Here is a 12,398-nt window from a genome sequence, read left to right as displayed (position 1 = left end):
TTGAGGAGCCTGAAGGGGCAGCCTAAGGGGGTCTGAGTGAGGATCCCTCCGCTTTTCTGGGTGTCCTCACCATTTATTCAGAATGAAGAACTTGCTGCCAGCCCCTGGCCGGACAGTCATTCCCCACCCGCGTCTCTCCTGATGGCTGCCCACCCGTCCCCTGTAAAGGCTCAGTTTGCCGATGTCAGATTGTGGCTATAAAAGATGACACACGAGGGACAGGCCACCCTATGCATGAGGAGGAGGAGGAGGAGTTCAAGCACATGGCCATCCCGTCACGTCCGGGCGCCTCACCTTCAGCAGAGTGTAGATGACCTCGGTGAGGTCCTTCAGCGGCAGAATCTCATTGACGTCAGTCTGGCAGCAGCTGTCCATTCCAAAGTGGCCACATCTCAGCTGGTCAGACAGGGAGTACCTGAGGGAAACAAACGCACACCCCAGTTAAAATGTCCCTTTGTCCCTCATAACCCCCCACAGGGTGACAAAGCCAACCTCATCAGCTCGGGGTGCCAGGCGACAAAGCCGGGAAACCAAGGGCCAATGCCACAGCTAACACCTCGTGGACTGTAGGGGGCGCCTGTGAGGGGTCCTCGGACCCAAAACAGCAATGCAGGAGTGCAGAGGGGTCTTCATTAACCAGGGTGAGAAATGTGAGGGACTGCAAAACACAAGCAAAGGGAAAAAGCAACAGAGACGTGAGGACGTAAGAAGAGGTGGGCACGCGGAGGAGTCAGGGTGGGAGTCCATGTCATTCTTCTAAAATTGAGGGACCACCACACTACTCGGTCACTTAGTCCACCTGTCTGAGCTTCTCCTCCTAATGTTCTCAATGTCGGTTTGTTCACAGAGCAGATTTAAAACAACATCAGGGGTGCTGATGACAAAGAGGGGACAATAAAACAAAAAGAAGAGACTAAGAGGGGGGCAGCCATCCGTACCGCATCGTGCGGTGAGATGAGGTGAAGAGTCCCGCAGACAAGGGGCAGCAGCCCCCCCCCTTTGTTTTACATTTTATGTCAGGGACCACCAGAGACCACCGCCCAGTAAGTCAGACACACGGCCGCAGCAGAGCCATGGAGTGACTTGAAAAGCCAACAAGAAAATCTGAAAGTCCCAGGCCGCCAGTGCAGATGGGCTAAGATTGGAGGCACAGAACCCGACTTTCCTGCCCCAACCACAAAACTGGCGGCAGCATTGCGGACCACCTGAGTCGTGCGATTTGCTGATTTCAGAGTCCAAGGAGGTCCGGTAATCAAGATGACAGCAGGAGACCTCAGTCTAAGGACGCAGCAACTCTCGACACTACGGAGGTGACGCGCTTCTCTAAAACAACGACACCGAGATTACAGAAGTCGGCGAACGAGCCGAGGAGACCGAGACCAACGGGACCAGCGGTTTATTCTGCTTGACGTCCAGAACACGGTCAGCCATGCGGGATGTGAGCGGCCAAACGAATATCACAAGCACTGAGGAGCGCTCCTATAGGAGGGGGGTCCAGTACACAGAACAGAAAGGAGGACCCCCGAGGGACAGCAGACGAGAAACAGGATGTGAAAGGCCAGTAAGAGGAGAGCAGACCCTCTAAGGACCACCGGATGTCCAGCGAGATCTCACGGTCAGTAAGTGTCAAAAGTAAAGACGTCTCCCACGGTGTCCCCGCCAAAGTCATTTTAAAGTCACCAATTCTCTTCATAACGGTAAACACTCATCGCGCCCCCGATGTCGGCCCTTATGGTCTGAGCACTTAGGAGGACGTCTGCTTTTCAAGTCTTCTCTCCTTTGGACGGCTCACCGATAACATGTGCTGCCCTCCTAGAGGTGTTCTAGGGGCCTAAACGGGCCCAAAGCCCCCCATGGTGAGGCCTGCGCTGGCCAGCGGGTTTTCCTGAAGGTCGCGTCGGGTTACAAAATCTTGGAAAACACGCAGCGGGAGTCCAGCCGGACAGAAGGGAGCACAACATTCCCAACTTCCCGGTCCTAACGTGCGGGGACGTCAATCCCAATAAATGAACACAGAGACACATTCAGGTGTCTCAGGACGCAGCACCCGTCGGCTGACGCAGAGAAGTTAGGGAGCGACTGCCGAGACCCCAGGGGGGATCATCAGCACGTCTGATCACAATGACGTCGCTTTCTCCATCCAGACCGGCCATTTTGAAACGGACCCTGTCCGCCATTTGAATTCAAGAAGGGTGGGCTTTCAGACGTCTCCATGCTGGTGATGATTTTGGTCTTCTGGCTTCTGCCACCTTCACTGGGCCTCCCCGCACTCATCTTGGTGAGTTGCTCTCCACACTCCGTCTCCTCCCTCCATGTCAGGTCACACCAACTGCTGTCGTCACCGAGTCGTCACTCCACGAGAAAATGTCCCTTAACAGGAAAACAACAAGAGCAGAGGACTTCTCAGTGTCACACTGCTATCCACCCACCCATCCATTTGTACCCCTCATCCAGTGCCAGTCGCGGGGGCAGCGGTCTAAACCAAGATGCCCTCCACGTCCTCCAGCTCCTTGGCGCTCTTAATCTAATCTCATCGGCGTGTCCCCCGAGGTCTCCTCCCTGTCGCCCATCATCACCAGGTGCCCGGACCACCTCCCTTCGACGTGGCTTCACTCTGAGACCCTCCCGAATGTCCACTCTCCCGCCCAGTGAAGGCAGGTCACTGCCCCCCACTTGTGTCGGTGAATTCATTCTGGTGGTCGCGACCCACAGCCCACGTGGTCATCACCATTCATCTCTGAGTGAAGAATCAGAGCACAACTTAAACAAAGAAGCCCCCTGAAATGGCTGCCTGGTTATGAAACTGCGGGAACAAAACCCCCCCGGCCACAGGGGTTCTCGATGACAGACACTGCAAACTCTTGGGAGGATGGCCCTGCTGGTGGCAGGCTGTCATTCTGGACACTTTAATGACACTTTTCTTCAGTGGTCCTTTCCGGCATTCAGAACTGCTGTGTGGAATTTACGACTGCCGGACTTTTTATTTGTCCTTGGCGACTCAGGGGTCTCCTTTTGCATTTTCTTTATTTAAATGAGCTTTTTGTTTCTTTTTTCTGTAGAATTTGATTCATTAAATGACATCAGATTGTGACAATTAACAAATGGCAGAAGCAGGCTCAAATGACAAAACGCTAAGGTGGTGACACAAGAAGTGACAGCAGACATGTGTTCAATGGAAAGACGCCACAAACGTCAGAAGCCCAAACTCCTCCGGCAGACCCCCCCCCCGTGATAAGGAGGAGTTGACTACATGGGGGTCCCCAGGTTCAGTGCTGGCGGACCCCCTCTGGCTGCAGCTTACTGTGTGATTAACTGCATTCACAAAATGACTGATTCATAAAACTGAGAGCGAGGGGCTCCACGCCAGCCCACCGACACGCTGGACAAAGAGTCAAAACACACGACACGCGTCCCCTTTGACACACCCAGTGTGACGTTCCTGTTGTCAAGCCTCTCGTCGCTCGGTGCGTTTTGAACCCGTGTCTGGCGGACTCCACAGGTGAATTAATAGGAAAACAACTGACGAGCACACAATGGCACCAAAAACTCCAACACCTCCACAGGTAAATCTCACAGCACCCCCGTGTGGCGGCACAACAAAAGTGTCCCTCGCACGTCACCTGAGACCAAACACATGAACACAGAAGAAGAGAAAAGAACGCAGAGCAGGCAGCACACACACACACACACACACACTGTAATGGACTGGCACCCCAGCTGGCACTGGTGGTGCTTTCTTACACTACCTGGAGATCATAAAGAATGGCCAGCTAGGGCATCATGGCCAGGTTTCCTGTTATAATAGAAGGACAGCATGTGACAGCCTGCCTCCCTGACCCATGTGTTCCCCTGGCATGTTGGGTGGCAGCAGCCCTCTGGCATGGCTTCCATTCAGACACCCACAGGGCTGCATGGGAGTTGTAGTTCTGCTGGGCAGCCCTGTTTTCGGTCCTTGGGTGCCACTAGAGGGAGCTGCTGGATCAGACACCCCCTGTCAGGTCCAGAAGTGCCAAGACGAGTCAACCAGACACGCTGATGTCACTTGCTTTACTCGACAGTCGTCATTATTTGAGCCCGCAGCCCCAATCTTAGCCACACCGTAACCGGGGGTATCGCGTAACATCAGTGATGTGGAATGCCAAGCGGCCACCTCCTCGACGGAGCGGAGCTCTGCAGGTCTGCAGCTGGACCCTGCTGGATGTGTTTGAAGGACTTGGCTTCACCCCGGGGATATCAGAGTCGGGAGCGGAGTGGGGTGGCACTCGGCTGGAGGGCACACTGGCAGGCAGGGAGCTCGGTCTCTGTGGAGGTTTTCTCAAGGAGCCCAAAAGACGGCATTTTTGACTAATTAAAAAGTGTTTACGTGACAGTGGGTCACATTTCTTTTGTTAGTGTGGCATAGTGGGTTAGGCCTTTGACCTTGAAATCCCACTTCTGACACCACTTCACCTGCAGTGCGCCAATTGGCAAAATGACAGCAATGTCACCAAGTGTATCTCAAATGTTGTACGTCACTTGGAAAAGTAAATAAAAAAACTCGGGGCTTCTGAGGCGAAGGTCTGCCAGGGTTTGGGGCTCTGAGACGCCCCCTACAGGCCAGGACATGCATTACATATATTTGTGAAGAGGCCTTTAGCCCTTTGGATATTTCACACAACATTTGACGTCTTCTGGCTTCAGGTGACCACAGACAAGAAACTGCGGCCTCGAGACTTCAAACCACCGTGAAGCAGCACAAGACGATATCTCGACGTCCTCAAGTAGTGGGCAACCCGAACCCCAGTTAAAGATGGCACAGCACAGAGCTTGATGAAGGTGGTCATGGCGAGGAGATGACATGAACAGGGCATAGCACTGGACAGGGACCACCTGCCTGAAACAGCAACAAGACCCATGGTTCTTAACCTAGGGGGTATCCCGATGTGCCATCCAAACTGCTTGATAGAAGGCCAAGCAAATGGGGAAAGGAGGAGGACCAGAAACGCAGTGGGCATCGACGGTAAATGAGAAACCCATCAAGCTAACTCCCCTTTGGCACTGACAACTGGCAGAAACCTCAGAGACCCTGGCACCTGCATGTACAGTTCAGTGAAGTGGTCTTCGGGAACAAGCTCTCCATCCAAGGAGCCAGACAGACAGCACCCTCACTGATTCCACAATGCCAGGCAGCCGGTGGGTCTCAACTTCATTCTGCATCATGGCAAGGACTGGAAACAAACGGCGGGGGGGTCCTGCATCAGAGCATCAAGCTGACCAGTAAGTCAGCAGTGAAGTGGGCCAAGAGGACAAGTGACAGTCAAGGGCCTTCAGAAACCGCATGCCAGCGGGCCAATGGGTGACGGGTAAAGGGTGGGCACACCAGGCTTTGTGTGTTTACCGCACTTTGTTATTAATAAAAACTCTTCATGTCGTTAGTTTTGAAAGACTTGATTCTTTCATACATTAGTACCGTGTGTGTGTGTGTGTGTGTGTGTGATGACAAGGAGGACGTCCACATTCTCGTCACAGCGTCACATGAAGATGACACCCAGTGCATGGAGTCGACACGGCAGGTGTAAAGACCCGAGTGACTTTGGTGACAGTCATTTGATTGTGGCCACTCCACTGGGCCATGGCAAGACGTGGTGAGCACCAACCCACAGTGCTCAGATGACAACTCATCAATGCAAGGGGTCTGTGAAGGCCATCCCACCTGGCACAAACCAACAGCGGGTCCACTGTGGCACATTTAACTAACGAGGCATCGAGCCCTGCTGCGTGTGGGACTGGGTAGTCACAGGCCACTCCAAATGCCCAGCTAACCCTCCTTCAATGTGTCTACAATGGGCATCAGAACTGAACCCTGGATCAATGAAAGGAGGTCATGGAGACGGCTGGGCACCTGTGTGTCATTTATCTGGGGAAGAGATGGCACCAGGATGCACTGAGGGATGGCGACAAGCTGATGGGGGGAGTGGGAAGGTTCTGCAGGGAGACCTTTGATCTGGGCATTAATGTGGGCATTCATGTAATGTATGCCACCTTCATAGACACCATTGTTACAGTCCAGGCACACCCCATCATGGCAATGGTATTCCCTCCAATTGAAGTGCCATCTTTCAGCAGGATAAGGCACTGGGAATGATTTGAAGACCATGATGAAGAGTTCAGGGTGTTGCCCTGGCCTCCAGATTGATCTCAGTCCAGTCGTGCCAACAGTGGAGATAGAGGACCTGCTGGTGCCAGGGACTGCAGGACACCTTCAGAGGTCTTGTGGTGTGCCTGCCTTGGTGGGAGAAGCAGTATACCATACAGGTGGCTCATCACACACACACATACACACACAATATGCAGTTGTGGGCACAGCTTGTGGACAGGAGCTGCCACCCCGGGTATCTGCCAGTGCGAGTACCAAATGTGCAGACAGGAGGACAGCCGAAGTGGCACCCCAATTGCACAGGCAGACGGCCATTGGGATCTCCTGGGTGTCGTTTTGATTTCACAGTCCATTTAAAGTCCATTTCGAATTCTTGGTCGCACTGAGTTCCCGTGTCCCGCTCCTTTCCTTTATCTTCATAACGACAAGAACGACGAGCAGAGCCGCCGGGTCATAGGTGGCAGACTGCAGCGCCCCCAGTGGCAAGAAAGTTCAACGCTTAAACAACCCGAAGTCATAGAAAGTGCGCTACAAGGCTGAAAATCAGAGGGACGCTCGTAAAGGACGAGAACGTGTCCCCTTGTCACAAACACAGACGCCTGCTGCTTTTCTCTGAAATTTTCAAGCGCAGATTTCAACTTTCTGTACTGAGAGTCAAACACAAAAACGGAGCAGCAACCGAAAGTGGGAGTCCGAAAAACCGCCAACGGGGGAACCTCGGCAGGCAACTTTGGGGCCACCCGACTCACATAAGCGCCCGCTGAACGTCGTCGTTAAAAGCCTCGAGAGCGCGGGCGCATGCGCGGGAGGGTGCGGCGACCCCCCACTTCTACAGCACACCTGGGAGGAGAAGCCCGTCCCCCGTACCTCGACAGCTCCTGCACGTCCCTCAGGTACGACTCCTCCGTCCACTCGGGATCTCCGAGCCAGTCGCTGCCGAACTCTCCGTGTCCGTTCATTTTCAACGCGCGGTCCCGCCTAGCAGCCAGGCAAGGCGTCAGGTTTCTATGGTAACGCTTCGCCAAAGAGGCGCGCTCCAGAAGCTGAAGAAGCGCGGGCACGGGTCAGCAAGAGTTCGAAAAGACATTTAAATAAAAGGCGCGTCCCGTACAAAGACTGGCATTCCGTGGATGGCAGGCTGGAGCCCCTCGCCAACCTATTAGACAGAAGGGCGTGCTTGGAGGTGCCAGGCTAGAAATCAAGAAAAGTGGGCTTGAGCTACAAGTTCTGAGGGGGCCGACTTGTTATAAACAGCAGGGGGAGACTATGGGGGGGGGGGGGGCATCGAGAAAAGTATATGGTACAGCACAGACAATAAAAATAACAATAATAATATTAATAATGATAATGTGATTACTCAGCAGTTATTGGTTGGATGCCAGTTGTCACAAGTTATATCTCAAGGTCAGCCTGGGACAGGCACAGACTGCACAGAAGGCGGAGCGTTTGGGAATTGTGTCACTCGATTGGGTGGAAGCAGGAAGCAGCTGACTGCTGTATGCAGATTTTGGGTGCTAGCAGCTCCAGGGGGGTCACCTGTCCTGATACGGCACATTGCAGCACCCACCACACGATGAAACAGCTTATGATCCTGGCTGGCAACCCCCCAGGCAGACATGTGGTCCAGTCATACCCTCTGGAAAAGACCCTCTATCTGTGGCAGCCTGGTGTTACGTGGGCCTCTCCTTGGCCTGGTCCAGCCACTCGGTCCCCAACAATGAGCCGGGTCACCCTCGGGTAATGGTGCCAATTGGCCTTAGTGCCGTAACTGACGCTCCCTCACAATAATAATATAATAATAATAATAATAATTCATTACATTTATATAGCAATGCAGGTCATGTGCCTCATTCAGGACTCTTTGAGCAACACAAAGTCAGACCAGCGGCCCCCAAGGACCCTCTGAAGAGGCCCACATGAAGGAGTCCAGTCTTCACCTCAGGTCACTGGATAGCAAACAGGGAGCACCAGGACTCTACTGACTTGGACATTTGTACTTTTACAAATATCAGGACCACCACACACCCCTTTAAAGCGACCTCATGACCCCCCATGCTCTTTCAATCCATCTACTGATGTCAGAGGAAGAGTCACCAGAGGCAGATGAATGTCACCGCCGAGGTCAGTAAACCTCTCAATGACGAGGTCGACACTCTCTCTGCAGACAGACACACTGCTGATGGCCGTGCCCAAGAGGTCATTAAAGGCCTGGCTCTTTGGTTTTTATCAGGACCCTTGCAAGCCCAGACACTCAGAGCCCTCACTCAGTCTCTCGAGACCCCCGATCAGAGCCTCCACTGAAGATCACAGCATTGTCACCAAAGTCAAGATCAGTGAATCTCTCTTCATCAACAGATGCCCCTCCAGCTGCTGGACCCCACGACTCTGACCAACACCCAGTCCATGTGATCATTGAAGAGATTGGAGCAGAGCACATCGCTGACAGACCCCCAGAATCAACTGGGAAAAACGCCGAGGGTCTGCCCCCACTCTGCACACCACTCCCAGTACCAGTGCACAGGCTGGCCAGGATATCCAGTAACCTCAAGGGGATCTCATGAAGTCTTAGGAAGTCCCACAGGGCAACTCAAATAACTGAGTCCAACTCTTCATGAAAATCGACAAAAGCCTCAAAGAAACTCGAGTTTGCGCTCCATGAGACCCCTCAGTGCCAGGATGTGGTCGATGGTCGACTTCTTAGGTGTAAAAGCAGACTGGGAGGTGAGCAAGTGATCACGGATCCTAGCGAGGACTTTACTGGGCACCAAGAGCAGTGGCATATAAAAAGGAGTGTGGCTCAGCAAGGGCATTGGCACTACTGCCATTCAATTGTTCGAGTAGACGAGTGAACAGCTTAGTGACAAGGCGGTGGGATTTGTGAGTTGACTTGAAAATAGAACTGGATCTGACAGCCACATGCACACCTGTGGGACAACTGAGTGACGCACTCCGGGGCATTAAAGGATAGAATGGAGCGTGGCATGGCCATAATGGGGGGGTGTAAAATGTAGAGAACTTGTGAGTAGGTGAAGAGTTTGCTTTATTTCTGATATTTCTGATTTCATTTCCTCTGCACATTCTGAGATGTGACTACAATAACAATAATAATAATAATGATGATGATAATAATGATAATGATAATAATAATAATGATAATAATATTAATAATAATGATAATATTAATAATAATAATGATGATGATAATAATATTAATAATAATGATAATAATAATAATATTAATAATAATAGTAATATTAATAATAATCCATCCATTTTCCAACCCGTAGAATCTGAACACAGGGTCACAGGGGTCTGCTGGAGCCAATCCCAAACAACACAGGGCACAAGGCAGGAACCAATCCCGGGCAGGTTGCCAACCCACCGCAGGACACACACACACACACACACTACGGCCAATTTAGAATCGCCAATCCACCTAACCTGCATGTCTTTGGACTGTGGGAGGAAACCCACGCAGACACGGGGAGAACATGCAAACTCCACGCAGGGAGGACCCGGGAAGCGAACCCAGGTCACCAGATCTCCCAACTGCGAGGCAGCAGTGCTACCCACTGCACCAAAGTGCCACCCAATAATAATAATAATAATGATAATATTAATATTAATAATAATGATAATAATAATAATATTAATAATAATGATAATAATAATGATAATATTAATAGATAGATAGATAATAATGATAATAATAATAATATTAATAATAATATTGATGATAATCTTCTTTTTCTTTCGGTTGCTCCCGTTAGGGGTCGCCACAGCAGATTATCTTTGTCGGCATATTGATTTGGCAAAATTTTACACAGGATGCCCTTCCTGACGTAACCCTTTCCATTTATCTGGGCATGGGACCGGCATGAAGAAACACACTGGTTTGTGCATCCCCTGTGGCTGGGTTAATAATGATGATGATAATAATAATAATATTAATAATAATAAAAGCAATAATAATATTAATATTAATAATAATAATGATAGTAATCATAATAATAATAGTAATAATGATGATAATAATAATAATAATAATAATAATGATATTAATAAAAAATAATAGTAATAATAATATGACTGATAATAATAATATTCATCCATCCAGTACCCAAGCCGCTATATCCTAACTACAGGGTCAGGGGGGTATGCTGGAGCCAATCCCAGCCAACACAGGGCACAAGAAAGGAAACAAATCCCGGGCAGGGCGCCAGCCCATCGCAGCATAATAATAATAATAATAATAATAATAATAATAATAATAATCCTGAAAGCGGCCGAGCATAGGAGACACCATTAAAGTAAACGATGTGCACGGTGACCGGACGTCGACTCCACACGTTGACTGCACGCCCAGCTAACGGCGGATTTCTTTCGAAGCGCGGCCATCGCTCAGACGGGCGTTTGTTTGCATGGCCTTATGGACGACTCTCTGGTCATTCGCAGATCTCAGATGCTGTGCACTGATTGGACGGTGAAATTGCCCTCTTTGCCCACATTTGTGAGGACAGAGTGAGCAGGATGCCCACCGGGGACGCTTTGAGGTCCTTGCGTTTTCTGATTGTTGATTCCCATTTCCACTCGTACAGTAACGTGATGGCTGTGCTGTCACCGCACTGTAAGCCTCTCGTTAAGCTGACATGTCGAATCCCTCAGTTCCCAGTTGTTGATTGTGTTTTGAGTTTTGTGAAATGTAAGGTAAGCCCACTGCCATCCAATGTGCCGCTGCTGCCCGTCACTATGCGTGTTCTTGTCTCGTGCCCACAGGTGTCTGCGTGCAGGTCCGGCACTGGGGGCTCCACTCAGGCGCCGCGGTGAGATGATGAAGTCGCCGTCGGTGGGCTGCTGGTGTTCGTGGTTCTCCGTTACGTCACATCGGTCTGTTAAATTCGTTTTGTGGATTCACAAGGCAGACGCTCATCAAGGACAGCTGCTCTGTGCGGAGTTTGGACCGTTTACAGGGCAGGACATCCATAAACGAGGGCCTGCGGTCGAGCGGAGTCATCAGAGCACATCGGGACCGGAGGAGCAGGACAGCGAGGGGCTACAAAGACACAGAATGAGATCAGCCAGTAATAAAGAGCAAAGAAACACACGTATCATGAAATGTCACAATAAACAAGCAAACAACCGAACGATCTGCTTCATGACGTGTGTGTTTTGTTTTTATACGTGGCAGTGACACCATAAGAAAATCTGTGACATGGCTTCTCTCACATCTGCATGGTGGACTCCCAAAGTCTTCAGACCCCTCACTTGATTGTGCCGCCCATTCAGTCTGAAGTGGAGGATTGGGCCGTGTGTGCCCATCGGCCTGCGCCCAGTGGATGACCACACAAGGTAAGCATTCAGAAGTTCAGGAGACGAGCTTGGTGGTCCTTCAAGTGCTTTGATGTTAGCTGTCAGCACAGCTCTGCTCCTCCTCTCCCTTTTATGTTATTAAACTTTCATTCTTTTTTTCAACATTCATGTTTTTTACTTTTTATTTTATAACATCTAATGGGTGCAGCAAAGTTGGATCACAAAAACAAGGGTAAGCAGGCCACCAAATCCCACCTGTCAGACCAGGACTTCATTGAGTCGGTCCCTCCATATTGGGCCCTGACCCCAAACTCTGCACAGGCCCAAAATGGGGATGAGGGTTTCAAAAGTTATAAAAAAAAAAAAACTGAAATGGATAAAATTAATGAAGCAAACCTTCAGTGGAGAGGATTACCATAAACCACCGGCATGAAACGATGGAAACAAAGAGCAGCGTGTTACGTTTAAAGAGCGCGTTTAAATAATCAAACAGGAAGGAAAAGCGGACAACCTCCGTGTGAAAGGCGGAGTTAATCGTCAGGAGTGAAGCATTGTGGGTAGCAGGAAAGAAAGGAGAAAAGGCGCGCGTGTCCTCAGGGTCCGCAGAAAGTGTTAGTTTGCCCTTTTAGCAGATCACATTCTTACAGAGCTCCTCGTGAAGTCAAACCAAGCAAAGCAAAGCAAAGCGAGCTCCCGTCATCTGCTCCTCTTTGTGCTAAACGGTTTGCATGTAAATTATTACTTTAGAGCCAGTGAGTGACCGGCCGCCTTGTTAAAGTGAAGTAACTAAAAGATCGCGGAAGTAAGGCGGCCCTATTTGTGATCGCTTGAGTCGTCCGTGCAGTTCTGAAAAGGCCCTGAGAGGCTCGTTCATTAGTCCCGCTAAGTTGGTTCTGGCATTAAGCCTGCGAAGCGCAATTTAGGAGGAGCGTCTTTAGTAACAAGAGTGGCA

At 50.5% G+C, this 12,398-nt stretch overlaps 1 protein-coding gene across 1 annotated transcript in view; it reads right to left on the bottom strand.

Annotated features, from left to right (window-relative positions):
* Positions 1 to 7,157, bottom strand: part of c6h10orf67 (chromosome 6 C10orf67 homolog) — a 64,457-nt gene extending 57,300 nt beyond the window's left edge. The window contains exons 1-2 of the mRNA XM_051929274.1: positions 7,004 to 7,157; positions 295 to 415 (exon numbers count right to left, since the gene is read on the bottom strand). Coding sequence (XP_051785234.1) covers positions 295 to 415; positions 7,004 to 7,095 — 213 coding nt within the window. The 5' untranslated portion in view covers positions 7,096 to 7,157. The remainder of the gene's footprint in view (positions 1 to 294; positions 416 to 7,003) is intronic.
* Between the last annotated feature and the right edge of the window lie 5,241 nt (positions 7,158 to 12,398).

The sequence above is a fragment of the Erpetoichthys calabaricus genome, chromosome 6, assembly GCF_900747795.2.
Source record: "Erpetoichthys calabaricus chromosome 6, fErpCal1.3, whole genome shotgun sequence".
NCBI classification, from domain to species: domain Eukaryota; kingdom Metazoa; phylum Chordata; class Cladistia; order Polypteriformes; family Polypteridae; genus Erpetoichthys; species Erpetoichthys calabaricus.
The sequence above is the reverse complement of the archived record's forward strand: the minus strand, read 5'-3'. Positions and strand labels throughout refer to the sequence as shown.